The sequence below is a fragment of the Natrix helvetica genome (assembly GCF_964273705.1).
Source record: "Natrix helvetica genome assembly, chromosome: 3".
NCBI lineage: Eukaryota > Metazoa > Chordata > Lepidosauria > Squamata > Natricidae > Natrix > Natrix helvetica.
Genome location: NC_138549.1, coordinates 131,764,404 through 131,781,055, shown reverse-complemented (window position 1 = coordinate 131,781,055; position 16,652 = coordinate 131,764,404). Strand labels below are relative to the sequence as shown.

General features: G+C 37.0%; 1 protein-coding gene across 7 annotated transcripts in view; it reads right to left on the bottom strand.

Annotated features, from left to right (window-relative positions):
* Nucleotides 1-6,517: 6,517 nt before the first annotated feature.
* LOC309389533 (C4b-binding protein-like) overlaps nucleotides 6,518-16,652 on the bottom strand; it is a 33,134-nt gene continuing 22,999 nt past the window's right edge. For 5 of the 7 annotated variants that reach the window (XR_014174956.1, XM_081948043.1, XM_081948042.1 and 2 more), the window contains one exon: nucleotides 12,717-12,912. Coding sequence is in view for 4 of the 7 variants with exons in the window: in XM_081948043.1 (XP_081804169.1) it covers nucleotides 12,909-12,912 (4 nt within the window). In the remaining 3 variants the exon portion in view is untranslated. Of the gene's footprint in view, nucleotides 8,985-9,919; nucleotides 9,982-11,288; nucleotides 11,364-12,716; nucleotides 12,913-16,652 lie in introns of those variants that run through there. The other 2 variants (XR_014174957.1, XR_014174958.1) reach the window with 1 other exon arrangement.

Here is a 16,652-nt window from a genome sequence, read left to right as displayed (position 1 = left end):
AGCCTATTATATAGCCTATAGATACAACAGTGCAGCTTTAGAGTAGAATTCCAACATCGGACATTTTAATCCCAGAGACATACTAAGTTTGAATGCTGTTCCTTACAGCATTAAACAAAGTATAGATGGCTGTTTGTTCATTGATTATTTTATGTTGCCATTTCTGATGATCAGTCTTTTCTTTTTTTTTTAAATGCAGTGAAAATCCAAAAAGGCAAATATGGAAAATTAGATAAGTTTTTGCTTCAGTTTTCCTGATGGCTTGTGACATTTTGGCCACAACCAAATGAATAAAAACTATACTGGTGTTTCATAACTTCTTCAGTTGGTCCAGTTTCAATTAAAGAAAAAAACAAAGTAGTACATATTAGCTATTGCAAAACATCTTGCGTGGCAGCATGATGATTTGCATATGTTGCAGGTGGCATCATTGTCCTGTTCATGTTGACATTTTACATGTCCTTAAAAGGACTCAGGGAGGGAGATGAAGGCAGCCTGTTGTGTTTATTACAAGTAAAGTGATTAGCTAATAACAATAGCTTTTGATGGGAACACTTTTCACAGATATTGTTTGGTTCTTTTAGAAGACCATCTGCCTGAAGAATGTTCCTTTTAAATAGAGTCTGCAAAAGGTTTATTCCAGCATTGACAAGTAACTTGATAAAGCTTTCCACTGAGAGAGGATGTTTCATGCCCCTAAGTTTGAAGACACCTTCCTAATACATTTATTTTCATACATTTAAATGCCTTTCTTTATAGTTTGCATTTCAATGCAGCATGTAAATTCTAGGCAGCCATTCAAGGCAGCAGTTAGGGATAGGTAAAGATGTCTGCTTAAGAACTGATAATTTCTTTTTGTGTTTCTGTAAGTTTACATGTAAAGAATGCCATATCTTCTCAGGCTGCATAAATTTAAAATATTTATCTTATGAAACAAAAAGTCAGTTCTTTGTATAGTGCCTTTGTGTTGCAGATTTGTAGGGTATTCATACTACTTTTCATTGGGCTTCCATTCTTTGTCCTTTCAATAGGTAAACTCTTGTTTCTCTTCAATGTTCAATCAATCTTGTTCTGTGTTCCAACATAAATAAAATATTCATATATAATTACTGCTATAAGGAAAAATGTTTCTGCACTAGTGTTTGTTGATGTTAAGTGTGGCCTATATTTCTCTCCATGGAATTCCTCTCCTTTGAATGAGACCTGGAAGAAGGAAATCTGGGTCCTGCATGTCACCCATCCATTTTATAGCTAGTTAATCAAGATTACATTTAAATATCCTTTTTGCCATTATTGTTGTTCATTTCAGTCATTACAGTTCTCTCCCTCAAAAAAACCCATTGGTACAAATTAAAAATTGTAGTTTCTTTTTAAGGAGTGAAGAATGAATAAATGAATAGTTCAAATGTATTGTAGCATTTGATCCCATTCATTCATCAGTTTTACTTATCTCTTTGTTACATGCCACCCAAACTACTTTAACAATTTAGATTATGAGCGTGTTGAGGCAAAGGGAGCCCTTGTTTTGTGCAGATTGATTAGTAGGAGGTTGTATATACGGAGTACCCTATAAGCAATTACAATGTAGAAAAATTACAACAATCCTTCTTATTAGGATGAGTGTTGCATATCCATGTAATTTTCCATGCATAACTACAGGCTTTTAACATAATACAAAAATTGTTTCATTCATCAGAAGCAATTATAAAAGTAGAATCCAAATATATTGTGTCTTTCCCAAATATTTGAAGCATAAAGCCAGAATGTATTGATCGCAGGTTAAATATTTTTTACTTAGGACTCTAAATGTATATGGTGGGGAAATAACATTTAATTGGACTGTGAAGAATATATCCTCCTTCCTCTTTTGAGAAGAAAAACAAATGTATTACCAAACACTTGAGCACAATTATCATTACTGGTATCACACTAATTTGCTTTGGTAGCAATCACAGCAGAAATGTTACTTCATTTGCCTAATCATAGTGGGTTATATATCCATATTTTAAAGAATGAATGTAATTTTAATAAGCCAGGTAGATTTATGCTACCATTAAAAGTAATCATTATATAGTTTGTATTTTAATCTATATTAATTCATAATACAAATAGTCCTTGTTTAGCAATCTCAATTAGGACTGGCAATTCTGTTGCTAAGCAGAAAAATCTCTTTTTTCCTAAAATATAATTTGTGAGCAATTTACTGATATATTATGTTTACTTCTCTTCTGTCATGTTCTCAGCAGACACTAAATAAATAATAGTGACATAGTAATGCCTTCTAAAACATTCTTCCAAATGATCAGAAGGCTGGTTGAGTGTCTGATGGCAGAGTTTGTCCAGTTTCAATACCAATCATAACAACTGCCCTGACTTGATCCAAAAGAGCAGTAAATAGTATTCTTGAGTGCGAACACACCTTCAAGTGCAAAATAGGTTGCCAGGGATACAGAAGCAATTTAATTACTTCTGTGAACACTCAACAAATTAGTCATTTTAACTTACATTGATAATTCTCTTTAAAAATCATTATTCAGCATACTAGTATAGAATTCTTCAGAGTTGATTTCCAGAACTGAATAGGTTGCTAAAAAGCAATAATGTTACTTCACAAGCCTGTTCATTTTTTTTTTGAAAAATGTACTTCATATGTACAATCATTTTCTTTTGCTTGGAAAAAAAGTAAAGCAATGGGGTTGGCACATCTTGCAAAGCATCAATATGAATCTTGCAAATAATGCTTAATGCTTTAATTATTTAAAAATAGGTACATCATACATGCTCCTGAATGCTGCAGAATATCAATTTTGAAGGCTTTGGACAGTATAAAAGTAATAGTAGTAATTTGATTTTTTTTATTTAAAAGCCATAGTTATTTAGCATTTAGATCACTTACCCACAAGAATTAAATTATACTACAGTTGTATTTCCAAATTGTATTATAATAATTGCTAAAATCCCTTGTATACATCAATGACCAATAAAATGAGAACGAGAGTAAGCTGAAAGCTGAGGCAAACTTCACATAGTGGTCTTGTTCAGAAACAGTAGTTTAGTACTACTCAGTAAAGATTGGGGAATTGTTAATTCCAAAATCTAGGAGAAAAAGTTACAATGAAGAGAATTTAATATCTAAATATCCTAACTAGTAGCAAAATTTATTAATGCTTCCAAATTTCTAATCTAAATAAAAGTGATGCACAAAGGAAGAAAGAAGATGCTAAATATTGATCAAGACAAAACATATCACCTAGAAAAATAAAAAATAAAAATAATGCCTTTGTTATTCAAAAAATGATTGCTTTTTCAAAAAAGAAATTGTGGGACAATGAAAGGAACAGATGGAGATATGCAAAGTCCACCAGGGAATAAAGTGACGGATTAGATTAGGCCAGTGTTGAATAAGAAACTTGAGAGAAAAGAAGGGGCTGATGAAGCTGTGGGAGAAAGAATGGTTGGAAATAAAAGGAAAGCATATAACTGAGAGACAAACATATTTCAAAAATAGCTTCAAATTGTGAACTTTCTGTGTGGAATGAATTACAAAAATGCCAGTTAAATTATGTTAGAGGGAGGAAGGTTTATGAAGAAAATCACTTCAGCACTAATTCTGCGAAAATCTACCAGCCAGATAAGCACTCTGAAGAACTAATGAACAAATAACCTATTTGCGTAAATGTATTTACTGTGTAAGAGCTAGTATAGTATCGTGGTTAACCCATCAGGCTAAAAACTGGGAGACCATGAGTTCCAGTCTTGCCTGAGGCACAAAGCCTTGGGCAGTCATGTTCACAGTTCTGGGAAGGAGGAAATGGAAGACCACCTCTAAAAACACTTGCAAAGGACACTGCAGGGCTTGCCATACAGTCTCCAAAAATTGGGCACAATTGAATGGAAGAAAAAAAATTATAAGGAGAAACATCAAAAAATAATGAAAGGCATAATAAGAAAAGGAAATTAAGATAAAACATTAGCAGAAAAGTTATATGTGTATGTCCTAAGAGTAGAGTAGTCCTACGATCAAAAGAAAAATTGAATCTATATGAAAGGATCCAAAACATAGGAGGATCTTTAATATTAAATGCAACCAACAATCCAATAAATAGAAGAATTTAAAAAAATTGATCCGGAATATGATTCTAATACATAAAACAAGCTTCAAGAAAAAAAATTTGATCCAGAATATTAAAATGATAATGAAGAGGCAGAGAATAAGTTGAATAAGAAATAAAGATGGAAAGCTATTGAAATAATGTATTGTGCTAATCTGAATTGGTATCAATGTTCTTTTTTTTCAGTAAAAGTACTACAGAAGAATTAAACTAAAAATGATAATGATGAACAAAGTCAAAAATTTAAGAAAGTAGTTTGGTTAAATGCTTGTGGCTTACTACAAGAGCTAACCAAATGGTAAGTGCTGTAGAAATAATTTTGATGTACAGGTAATATGACCATTCAAAGTTATGATGAGCATTGTGGTGTCCCTGTTGTCACATGACTGAGACTCAGGCATTTCGCAATCAGCATTTGCAATCAGTGCATGTGATCACCACCTGCGAACTTCACATTTGGCTTTCAAAGAGAGACTCAATGGAGAAACTGGCTAAGAAATGCAAATTACAGTCTTGTCTCACTTAATGACCAGAGGTTGATTTTCATTTAAAACCACAGAAAACATTTGTAACTCGGGGTTCAAATGAGGGGTCGTTGGTGCTTTCTTAGCTTGCTTGTTTTCTTGAAGACTTTTCATTGCCCTAACTAGGTGACATCATCAGTGCTAGTAAGGAGTACTGTTTGCTGTTAGTTTATATTCTGGTGACTTGCCTATCTGTGTAGGTGGGAGTGGTCTTAGAGATTCTTTGGTTGGGCTGTTTACTGATGCCTTTTTGGCAGTTTCTTGATTGGGGTATTATTTACTTGACTGTTGGTCTGAAGTTAAGCTTGGAGTTAACTATGTTGATCTGGGTGCTGATTACTGGTGGAGATGTGCTGGAGTCTTTGTTCCCTTTTGGACTGGTTGTCTCTTGCATAGTTTATAGATGTTGTTAATGTCTGTGTGTCTATTGATGGTTGATTTGTCAGAAGTGCCAGGCTTCTAGAAATTCCCTGGCATTTTTGGACTTGGGCTGGTCTAGGAGTGTCACGTTTTCCCAATTGAAACTATGGTTACATCTGTCTATATATTGTGAAATGATTGTTTCTTAATTGGTTCTATGCTTTGTTATGTCACACTCATTTTTCTCTTTTATACTTCCTGAACTTTTGAGGTCCATTCTGGGAACCAATTCACTGTAGGAGTGATAGCTCCCCTTCATTGGACATGCTTAAGTTGACGCTAGTCAGGCATTTTTTAGGAATATTTGAATTTCTGCCTTAAGCAGAAGATTGGATTATGTCACCTAATAGCACTTATCATTTTTATTTTGGGATAATATATGATATTCAGAGTAGACTTGAAATATATACATTGGAAGGAATAATTTGTTCTGATAGTAAAAAATTCTACTGGATGTGGTTAATTATCATTAATTTTAATATGCGATAGTAATGTTTTTTATATGCTATACATATAAGAAGTAACTGCAAGCTTCCCATGCTAATAGATAGTTTAATATTATATTTCTTTATTAAATCCATTTCTTTACCAGATAGAATATTCTCAGCTTTTAAGTATTATGTTGAACGAAATGTTGCTATCTACTTTTGCTATTGTATGTATTAAACAAAAACAACAAAATAATTTCCTTCTAGGAAACTTGCAGGACAACTTCCTATAAAATGCATGGATGCTGAACATGGAAACAACAACGGGTCTTCCTCTGGAAGCTGGTTTCACATGGTGGCTTAGATTTTTCCATCTCTGTATCTAGCACCATTTGAAATCAGTGTTCTAGGAGCAAGAATTACAGCACTGGATGTAGAAAAGAAAGCAGCAACAAAGCTATGATTAAGCAAGAGCTGAAACGTTAATTTAAAATAAAATTAAAAACTGATACAACAAAGGATGACTGTATCCAGGTCTGTATACAACACAAATAAAACTGGAACATAGAAAGAACCACATGTCAATTATACACAACACTCTTCTGCTACCTTGAAACAATTACGAAAAATACTGTTTTTATTGTGTTAATCCCTGAGTGAATTGAAGCTATTCTAATAAGGCCAATCTTACATAACAATAATTTTACTGAAAGAAAAACTCTGAATTGGGTTTGTTGGTATAAAAGAAGTTGTTTGATTTTGTTATTAGTTTATTGGGTAGTAGAACATTTCAATTTACTTAGATATGAATAAATTCACCTAACTTAATGAGGTTTACTTATAAGTATGTGTGCATATGTGTCTATCATATGTGTGTATCTTGAAAGTGCCATGTGCTTCCATCAACCCCCTCCCTCCCCCCAAAAAAATCAAATGCAGGTAATGGACACAGCATTTAGAAAGTATATCTCAGTACACATATTAAATTAACAAATGAATAAAGTATTGTTCTTAATACAGGAACTTAGTGCCATGTGCTTCCATCAACCCCCTCCCTCCCCCCCAAAAAATCAAATGCAGGTAATGGACACAGCATTTAGAAAGTATATCTCAGTACATATATTAAATTAACAAATGAATAAAGTATTGTTCTTAATACAGGAACTTCCGGTTTTACAAATTGAAATGGTTAGTGGTTTACCTTTAATTGGTATTAAGTCACAAATTGCAAATAAAGATATTCAGTAATCAATGACATTTAATCATCTATTCAGACTAGTTTTTCAAGATAAATACTAAAGAGCATTTGCTCAATGAAAATACCTATCAGATTGTTAGCATGTTCTGCATAACCTATAGCACTTTAACAACCACTGTTGACTCGGGAAAACATCTCTTACACAGGCTGACCGATTTCTCTTGGTGTTCAGAGTCTTAGTTTTTGTCTAGCACCATTTGAAATCGGTTATGATGTAGGGGGAAAAGCAACTGCAGTGGAAGTGCTGGACATACTTTAAGATGATTTTGGCTAAAAAAGTATTAAAATGAGAGACCATGTATTGTGATAGAAATAATAACTTTTCTGTTGCTTGTATGTACAGAAACTTGTTCTCCATGGTATATTTCACACTGACAAATACTTCTATAAAAATTATAAGTTAGGTTTCTTTAACGTTATGCAATCCTGTTGCACATTGATGGTAGTAATTTGTTTTTGTTGTGTAAAATTTAACATTTTTAGAAGTAAGCTGCACTAAATTGCTAATGTTTGAACATTAATGATGATAGACAACGGCAAATATGCTGCAAAGGTATTTCTAGGTAAAGCTCATAGAAGTACCCCAAACAGCCCTATAGAGGCATCAAAGTGAGCTTTCACATTCCAGTTTTCACATTTCTTCAGGAAGTTTTTAAGCTCAGTTAAGAATAAGGTAAAAGAAAATTGGAAATATTTATATCTGCAGGCTACTACTGCCACCATCTGGGGAAGGCAAAAGAGAGACTGAACAAGCAGTTGAAAGTTCCTAAACTGTTTTTGATTTTTTTTTAATTTTAACAAAGAACTCTGCAAATAGCAGAATTATCAGGTAGTAGAAGTTACTAAATATGCTTTTTGGCAATAAGAGAGAAGAGACTGGCTGAGGAGCATCTTTCCTAGGGCTGAATTGTCTTTTGAAAAATTCCCTTAGATCATTTTTTAAAAAATATTTCTATCTATCTATTTCTATCCATCTCAGCAAACAACTCAGGTCTCTCAAGCATTGTCATGATTTTACTTTCTAATCACTATATATCTTGGAAAGAGTGAGGCACTTTAGGCTACCAGATTTGGCTGTATAAGGTCCCGGAGGCAGTTTTACGAGATTAGGGGGGGGGGGGAGGAGGAAGGTTGAATGGATAATAAACATACAGAAAAAGAATTGTGTTTCTATTCTATTTCTGTGTCATGCAATATTTTTTCATTAGGGATTGACATCAAACTAGCATATATCTAGACAGACAGACAGACAGAAGATGCCCATATATTTCCACTATACATCTTCATCTAATAACACACATTTTTATTTAAATTTTAATATTTATGTTTATCACTATTGTAATTATTTTATACATGATATTGATACATTTGTTAAAATTGCCTTAAATTGTAATGGAAAACTGATGTATGTATATTTAAAATATCTGGCTGTTTCTATTGCAGAACTTTGCTGTTCTAAAAAAAATCTTTGCTCTACAGTGTAGAGAGAAGAATTGTACCAAATGTTAAAAAACAATTTATATTTGATATGAAAGTGTAATATAACACCAACAGTAGATGGCATTGATGTCTTATTTTTGTACAGTAGCTAATTTCTGCATTTTTGCCATCAGTGAATACACATTGATGCGTGATTAGAATTTCTCTCTAGAAAAATGAATTTGAACTGAGTTCAAGATGTTTCCTCAAACACTTTTTGCAATTTCAAAAGCTCTTGAGTTCATTCTTAACTGATGCTACTCTATGCATGGAGCATCTTGCATTACCAACAAACAGCATAACAAAAAAAAAACCAAAACTCCACAAAAACAAAAGAAAAAAGTGATTCCACAATAGATTAGGAATATTTGAATACTTACCAGAAAAAAAGCAGTTTTTAATAACCTCTGAAAGTTCACAAGGCAATGGGGTAGCTCAATGTCCTTTGAGATTTCATTGCTCAGTACTGTCACTTTAACTGAGCAGTACCTTCTAGTTTCAGCTTCAGCTAAAAAGCGTGAATAATAACAATTGCTGTCTAGGAGCAGAGGGTCCAGAGATGATCTCCTTGGAAATGGATGCACCACAACCTCCTTCAATGCTGCTAGCAACTTTCCCTCATGAAGGGACAAAAGGTCTGAGGAATCCAGGTGGTCACTTCTCCATACACTCCTTGCAATAGCCAGGATTGGCATAAGACCAAACCACATGCAGCAAAAGCAGTCTAGAGGGTACCTTTTTCATTTCCTTGATGTTTACAAATCTGAAAGAATCCAAAATAATATGGCAAACAATACCCTTATCACCATGAGAGGCATCAAAACATTGGCAAATCCAGGTGAGTTTGTCAGTCAAGTGCTGTGCAAAAGACTAGGACCTATGAAATAGTGTGTAAGTGGGAGGGAAGGGAAATGGAGACGGTCCGAGGAAGATTTCTGATCACAAGGAAGTTCAATGGGCAAGTTGATAGGAAGTCAGAAGTCATCACTCCTGATGATTTTTTTGCCCATCCATGCTAATTCTGTCTTTCTTTTTAGGTAAGGAAATATCTCTGGAACATTGACCTAATGGGTCATGGGTTGTCCAGTGTTAAACTAAAAAGAGGGTGAGCATTGATGGAGCGCTGCTGATGGGAATAGCAAAACCTCATAAAATGTTTCAGTGTACTTGTTACATATTGATATTTGATATCTCAAATTGTGACTGCCGTTCCTTATGAGCATTCTCAACCCATATTCTTTATTTCATTAGCAAATAACTGGAATCTATTGTGTCAGTCAAACTTCCTTTATTTCCCCCACCAAGCTTTTTTTAAAAAAAATTGTAGGCATTATATGGGAAAATCACAGTTTTATTTCTGCATTTTAAGCTAAATGTGGATTCATATTTGGCTGAAGGAAAATCAGCACCAACTACGATAACTATTTATCAAAAAGAATTAGATACAAGATTACATTGAAAATTATTATTTCTGAGGCATGTATAAAGAGAAGGTTATCAAATTCCCAATCATAATGAGAGATTTCTTGAAGGCTAAGAGGAAGATTTGAAAAAATCAAATAAGGATTAGCTGGTTTCCATATGAATTAAGATACAAATTGCTAAGAGCTTCTGCTGAAAGACTCATAGAATTAGGCTGGAAACATTTTAACTACTTATTCGGTGTAAACAATAAATGTAAATATATAAAGTACTCACCATTATTTTGTAAAAACAATCCACAACACTCCACCAAAACAACAGGATACAAGCCGAAGAACCTATTAAAGCCAAATAAATATCTTTTTCTTTATTTAGTTATAATTTTCTCTAATAGCAAAGTTTAAACTACAGACAGAAAACTCCAAAATAAATGGAATAATATACTAGGAGGAAAAAACAATAATATTTAACATTAAAATGCTATGAAAATGTAGCTATCATAAGGTATGTTTTGTAATGCCCTCTACAGAATCATTCTGTAAAATCCAGAATAAAAGCATTTTAAGATCACAATGAAAAGATCATAATTGCTCCTGGCATATTTTAAATATTCCTGCCCCAAGCAGCCAATTAACATCTTTCTAGAGTGCTTAGAACCAGTATCATACAAAACATATACGAAGTATCAAATACCGTATTTTTCGGAGTATAAGACGCACCAAGGTTTTGAAGAGGCAATTTTTTTTAAAAAAAATAGGTAGATAGAAGGGAGAGAGAGAGAAAGAGGGAGGGAGGGAGAGAGAGAGAGTAGTTAAGTAGGTAGAGAGAGAGTGTCGGTAGGTAGGTAGGTAGAGGGATAGTGAGAGAAATAAATATAGTAGATAGAGAGTAGGTAGGTAGGTAGAGGGATAGAGAGAGAAATATAGTAGGTAGATAGGGAAAGAGTAGGTAGGTAGGGATAGAATGAGAGTGTGTAGGTAGGTAGAGGGATAGAGAGAAATACAGTAGGTAGGTAGAGAGTGTAGGTAGATAGGTAGGTAGAGGGAGAGAGAGAGAGAGAGAAATAGAGAAGAGAAATACAGTAGATAGGTAGGTGTTTCTGCTGGCACAGCACTTGATCAATGTAATTCTCATCAATCAGTTAAAGAGCTTTCCAAAAGGGGGGAAAAGTTTTTGCACTCTGCAAACCTCCCAAAAATGGCCAATTTTTCACAAAAATGTTTCATTTCTGCCCTCCCCAGTCTCCAGGAGCTCTCTGAAAGCCTCCATAAGGGTATCCACAGCCATTTTGATGAAGGGGCGGGGCTTCAGGAGGCAAAAAATGCTATATTCGATGGGTATAAGACACACCCAGATTTTCAGCCTCTTTTTTTGAGGAAAAGAGGTGCGTCTTATACTCCGAAAAATACAGTACATATTTTTGAGGAGATAAGTAACAAGAAGAAGGGACAAGGAAACAAAACTTCAGTTTTGGGGTATCTGTTTTTCACATTTCTCACCTTTGAAGATTTTAAAGCTTTTTAAAAGCTGAAGAATAGAGGTATCATTATGGCAACAAAGTGACATGCAATGCAATGGCAATATAAATCAATGGCTTTCAGTTTTCAGTAAATAATATTGTCTGGAGTATGAGCCTTTTATTTACCTGCACTAGAATAAAGAAATGAGATGGACTGCTTCTAGGTAGAAAATCCATTTTTCCCACATGACCATTTTGTTTCTGACAAAAAAAAAAAAGCACAGCAGTTATGAGAAAATAAGCAAAGTTCATGGGAGATAATTTGTACAATAGCATTCTGTGGAACTGAACATATTCGTTCCTCACCAGACTACTTGGAAAATATCCCTTCAGCTTTTCTTTTTTCTTATGACAAGTTCCTTAGTCCCCTTTGCTGTTATCTATGCATAGCAATACCTTATGTTCCTTTTTCAACTTCCTTTGGCTACATAATCACTCCATAATAACTCGGTATATGTGCTGGACTGGCAAAGAAGACTGAAGAATACAGCAAACATTTGGCTAATACACAATGGCCTATCTTAACCAGCAGTTATTGTATGCAATTTTCATACTGCTGTGTGTGTTTTTGCTCAAAGGTTTGATGAGAGGTTCTAGAACTTACTTACAAAAAGCCTGGTATCAAAATTGTAGATGACTAAAGATGGAAGCAAACCAAGATTTACAATCTGCTTCATTAGGAATGAAGATATAATGAAATCAAAGAGAATATTTGAATATACTGTATGCTTTCAGCACCAACATAAATTAAAATTGGTCAGTTGAATCAGAGTATCTCCAGGGGAATATTTTGGAAAATTTGGTAATAATGATATTTACTTACTGTATGCTACTAAAACATCTTTCAGAATTAAGATGTCACAGCTGTTCTTATACCAACTATGAGCCATCAAATTCTGTATCCACTCAATACATTCATCGTAATTGAACTGGTTGGCAAGTATTCAGAGTCTCAAATATTCAGACTGAGAAAAACATAAGTTATAAACATACACAGCCCTAAATATACTTTCTGTATATACTTTAAATACAAAGAAACTCCTTTGGCAGGGTACAGGAATGAAATAATTCTTCAGTATTTCAGCAATATTTCTGCATCCTGCCATAATTCCCTTTGGAAAGTAGCTATTTCAGCCAGCCCTCAGAGATGAGGGAATCCTCTCAGCAGATGGCAGCAGCTAGCAATCTTACCTGCTGATTTCCCTATTGACTTTCTGGAGAAGCTGGCAGGGAAGGTTGCAAATAGTTAATCACATGATCATGGGGTGCTTGGCAACTGGTTGTAAATGCAATAATATGTCAAGCAACCAGACTATAATATGTGATTACAGAGGTGATGTGCAACATTTTGTGATGGCTGAAAGTGTTTTTACTGGCCAAAAGCCTTCCAAGGACCTTATAATTCCAGACACGTACAATGTTAAATTAACAACTACCTTGATGTAACATCAGCACAGAATGATTCCTCTACCACTATCGCTACATTTGTTAACAAAATACAGCCTGTTATACAACTAAGGATCCAAAGAATTAAAGAAAAAATAATAAATCTACCTGACACTTCTTGCTGATGATCTCTTTCACTATAGAGATGATGTTGGAGGCTCCTGCTAAACATACTGCAGAATATGTCATTGCTCACTTTCAGTTTTCTCATGTTGGAACGAAGTCTACTCATGCCGCAGGCAGCCAAGCAACTATTATGGTGCTGTGTCTGCACTTCATTCTCCTCTGACTTTCTCTTGTTCACCTGTTAAGGAAATGTCAGTCAGTAAGACATCAGTAAGAGAAGGCAATTAAAGTTTGTATTTACATTCATTGGAGAAGAGGTTACAAGAGAATAAGCTGGAACAATACGTCAGGGTTCCAAATAGCATACAAAAGTAAATCAGAGTCCAAGGCAAAGGATTCCTCAAAGTTCCAATTTATTAACAGCCATGTTGGCACATCTGGGAAAACCCCAATCTGAAAGCTTCCAGGTTTTCCCACCCAGTTGAAAGTTTAAGATCCTGCTCTCCTACCCACAAGTCCATCACATGGTCCAATCTTCCACTGCCACACTGGCAGCTTCCACCCATCCAGTTCCGGCCAGGTGCTGAGATAAAGGATGACCTTGGCTTTCTATAAAGAATGTTGTTATGGCTACATATCACCCAACTCCATATAATCTCCCCTCCCATTTTTCCACAATAGAAAATGAATAGTAGAATAATAAAAAGTATGGCAGGCCTGAAGTCCAAAAAAGAAAAGGTGGCTAGCAGGCCTGACACAATGGGGAATACACATCAGAGGAATGCCCTACCATGATATGTGGTATATCATCCCCACCCCCAGAGATGAGTTTGACCCCGACTCTGATTCAGGTTATATTAAGCATTATTAGATATAATTATTTTGATTATGAATTTTGTGAACTTTTTATAATGGAGTCTTAGATGCTTTTGTAACATTGTTATTTATTTAAACTGTTGCATTGTCCAGTTGTCTTACTTGCTTTGATTGTTTGTAAGCCATTGAAACAATTGATAATAGAGACTGGTCAGCAATAAAGACAACTGAGGGAAAGGGAATTAGTTGGGTTTGGAATTAGTACCATTAAAATGTTAAAACACATCTAAAGCTAGAGCAGAAAGAACGTTGGTGTTACCTGAACGTGTCTTTTCAAGGGAAGAGAGGGATGTGGATATTCTCAAAGCCTGATTGGTCCAAAGACTGAGAGCAAACTTCTTAAATACTTCTGCCTTCCATTCTTGCCAAGTTTCCTCAAAAGCGAACAACAGAACTGAAAACAACACAACACAACCCCGGGGGGAAAAACCCCGGCCCTCCCTTGGGCCCCACCACTCTAATAGGGCGGGTCGTGACCACTCCCTCTCTTCCCCTGAAAAGACACATTCAGGTAAGACCAATGTTCTTTTTCCAGTGGAAGAGAGGGAGTGGTCACGTGTGGGACATACCCAAGCTCAGTCCCAGGGAGGGGAAAATCAACAATAACTACGGCCCAAGGGGAGAATCGGCCACCACCCTCTGCAGGACCCTCCGACCGAATGAGGCCTCCGCCGAGGCAAACGCATCCAGCTGGTAATGTCGGATAAAGGGTGTTGGAGACGCCCAAGTAGCTGCTCGACAAATGTCCTCAAAAGGAGACTAGGACATCGTCTATGTAGCATTGGAGTCTCACCAGGATGGACCGTAGGTGAGCCGCCGATGCCGCTAGCACCTTCGTAAATGTCCGAGGGGCCGAAGCTAACCCCAAGGGTAGTGCCTTGTACTGGTAATGACAGTCCCTGTGCAAAAATCTCAGAAACTTGCGGTGAGACGGGAGAATAGGAATATGTAGGTAGGCCTCTGTTAGGTATACCAATGCTAAGAAGTCCCCCCTCCGGGTGCCCTGAAGGATAGACTTGAGGGAGGACATCTTGAAGCGCCTGTACACTAGATAGCGGTTCAGTCGCTTGAGGTCCAGAATTGCCCTCCAACCCCCCCGCACTCTTTGGAACCACAAACAGTTTGGAGTAGTGGCCCTGGTCCCCTTATGCCTCTGGAACGGCCTCCACCGCCTGAATGTCGAGCAGGTGTTGAATGGCCTGGTCCATCAGACGGCGGCACTCCAGACTCCGTGATGGAGGGAACGACCTGAAGAGATGCAGGGGAATGGAGAGAAAATCTAAGCTGAGACCTTGACGAACCGTGGACCTAACCCAGGGGTCTGACGTGAGGTCGTCCCATTGATCCGCATAGAGGGACAGGCGGCCACCTATGGGATGACTCGGGTTCGAGTCACTTCCCTCTGCGGAAGAGGCGACCGCCGCCATCTTGAAAGGGCCGCCGGGACTGATACTGGTATCTGTTCCGGTCCTGGTAGGAAGACCGAGAAAACTGCCTGTCGGACCTGAAAGAGGAGAAATGCTGATGATAGTGAAAGTCAGAACCCCTATAAGATTGCCTACGATATGGGTGAGCCTGAGTCTTGGGTTTCTTAGAGTTGGATGGTAGGACCTTCTTCTTGTCCTTGTTCTCCACCAAAATGGATTCGAGAGCCTCCTAAAAAAGATTGGGACCCTTAAAGGGGGCGGCTGCCAGATTCCACTTGGCCTTGTATCCATCTGCCAGTTACGGAGCCATAAGAGGCGGCGGGAAGTAACAGAGATGGCCAAGGCACTGGACGCAAACTTAACCGTGTCCAGAGTCGCATCTGTGGAAAATTGAGATGCAGCAATAATCTTAGTCTGGTCTTGGTGAAGCCACATGACCGTAGCGTGGTTGAAATACGAGGCCGCCGTGGCAGACTTTATGGCCCAGGCAGTGGCATTGAAATTTTTTCGTAAGGTAAGTTCTGCGCGTTTATCCTCAGGTTTTAACTTATCCGCCGCATCTCCGGAGACCACCAGGGAAGAGGAGACCAGAGTAGCAACCGGGGTGTCAAGCACCTAAGACTTGTTTCTGCTGGCACAGCACTTGATCAATGTAATTCTCATCAACCACTCTAACTAAAGAGCTTTCCAAAAGGAAAAAAAATAGTTTTTGACGCCGCTTCTTTTAGTCTCAAAGGGAAGAACGCCGCACCCGCAGCTGGTTAGGAGCTGGCACCCTCGCAATTCCAGGGATAAGGATAAGACCTACGGAGGGAAGGGTGGACGCCCCACAGGGCCCCCTCCAACCACCCGAGGCAGAAGGACTGTTCCTTGGGCCGCAGCTGCAATTTACAATTTAAGAAACTTTAAAAATGCCAATTCAGCCAAATCCGAGACCAGATTGAAGAAAAACAAAATCTTTCCCTACCTAGATACAATTCTCAACAGTGCTTGGACCAAGAGACTGAGTGGAAACTGGGCAAGAGTGGAAGGCAGGAGTATTTAAGAAGTTTGCTCTCAGTCTTTGGACCAATCAGGCTTTGAGAATACCCACACGTGACCACTCCCTCTCTTCCACTGGAAAAGATTGTAAATTATACAAAAATTAAGGATATCAGAGAACGAACCTGTAAGAAGAAGAATAAAATATTTCAAAGTAAAGGTTAATATGGAAAACAGAATAGTATTTAGAAAATTATGAAAGCCAGAAGAAATAGTGGACGCAAGATAAACATACCAACTATATATTAGAAAGTGATAGCTAATTTTTTCTTTTGTAATTTATAACAAGTTTTCCAATAAGAATCAATGTTGTGAATCTTGCTTCGACCTGTATCATCCCTACTACTACCACTACTTCTATGTAGAAAGTACCTACCGTATTTTTCGGAATATAAGACAACCGGGCCTTAAGACGCACCAAGGTTTTGAAGAGGCAAAATTTTTAAAAAGTAGGTAGATAGATAGAGGGATAGAGAAGGAGAGAGCGAGAAATACAGTAGGTAGCTAGGGAGAGGAAGAGAGTAGTAGGTAGGTCGGTAGATAGAGGGATAGAGAGTGAGAGAGAGAAATACAGTAGGTAGGTAGGGAGAGAGAGAGAATAGGTAGGTAGGTAGCAGTGGTGGGTTGCAGGGGG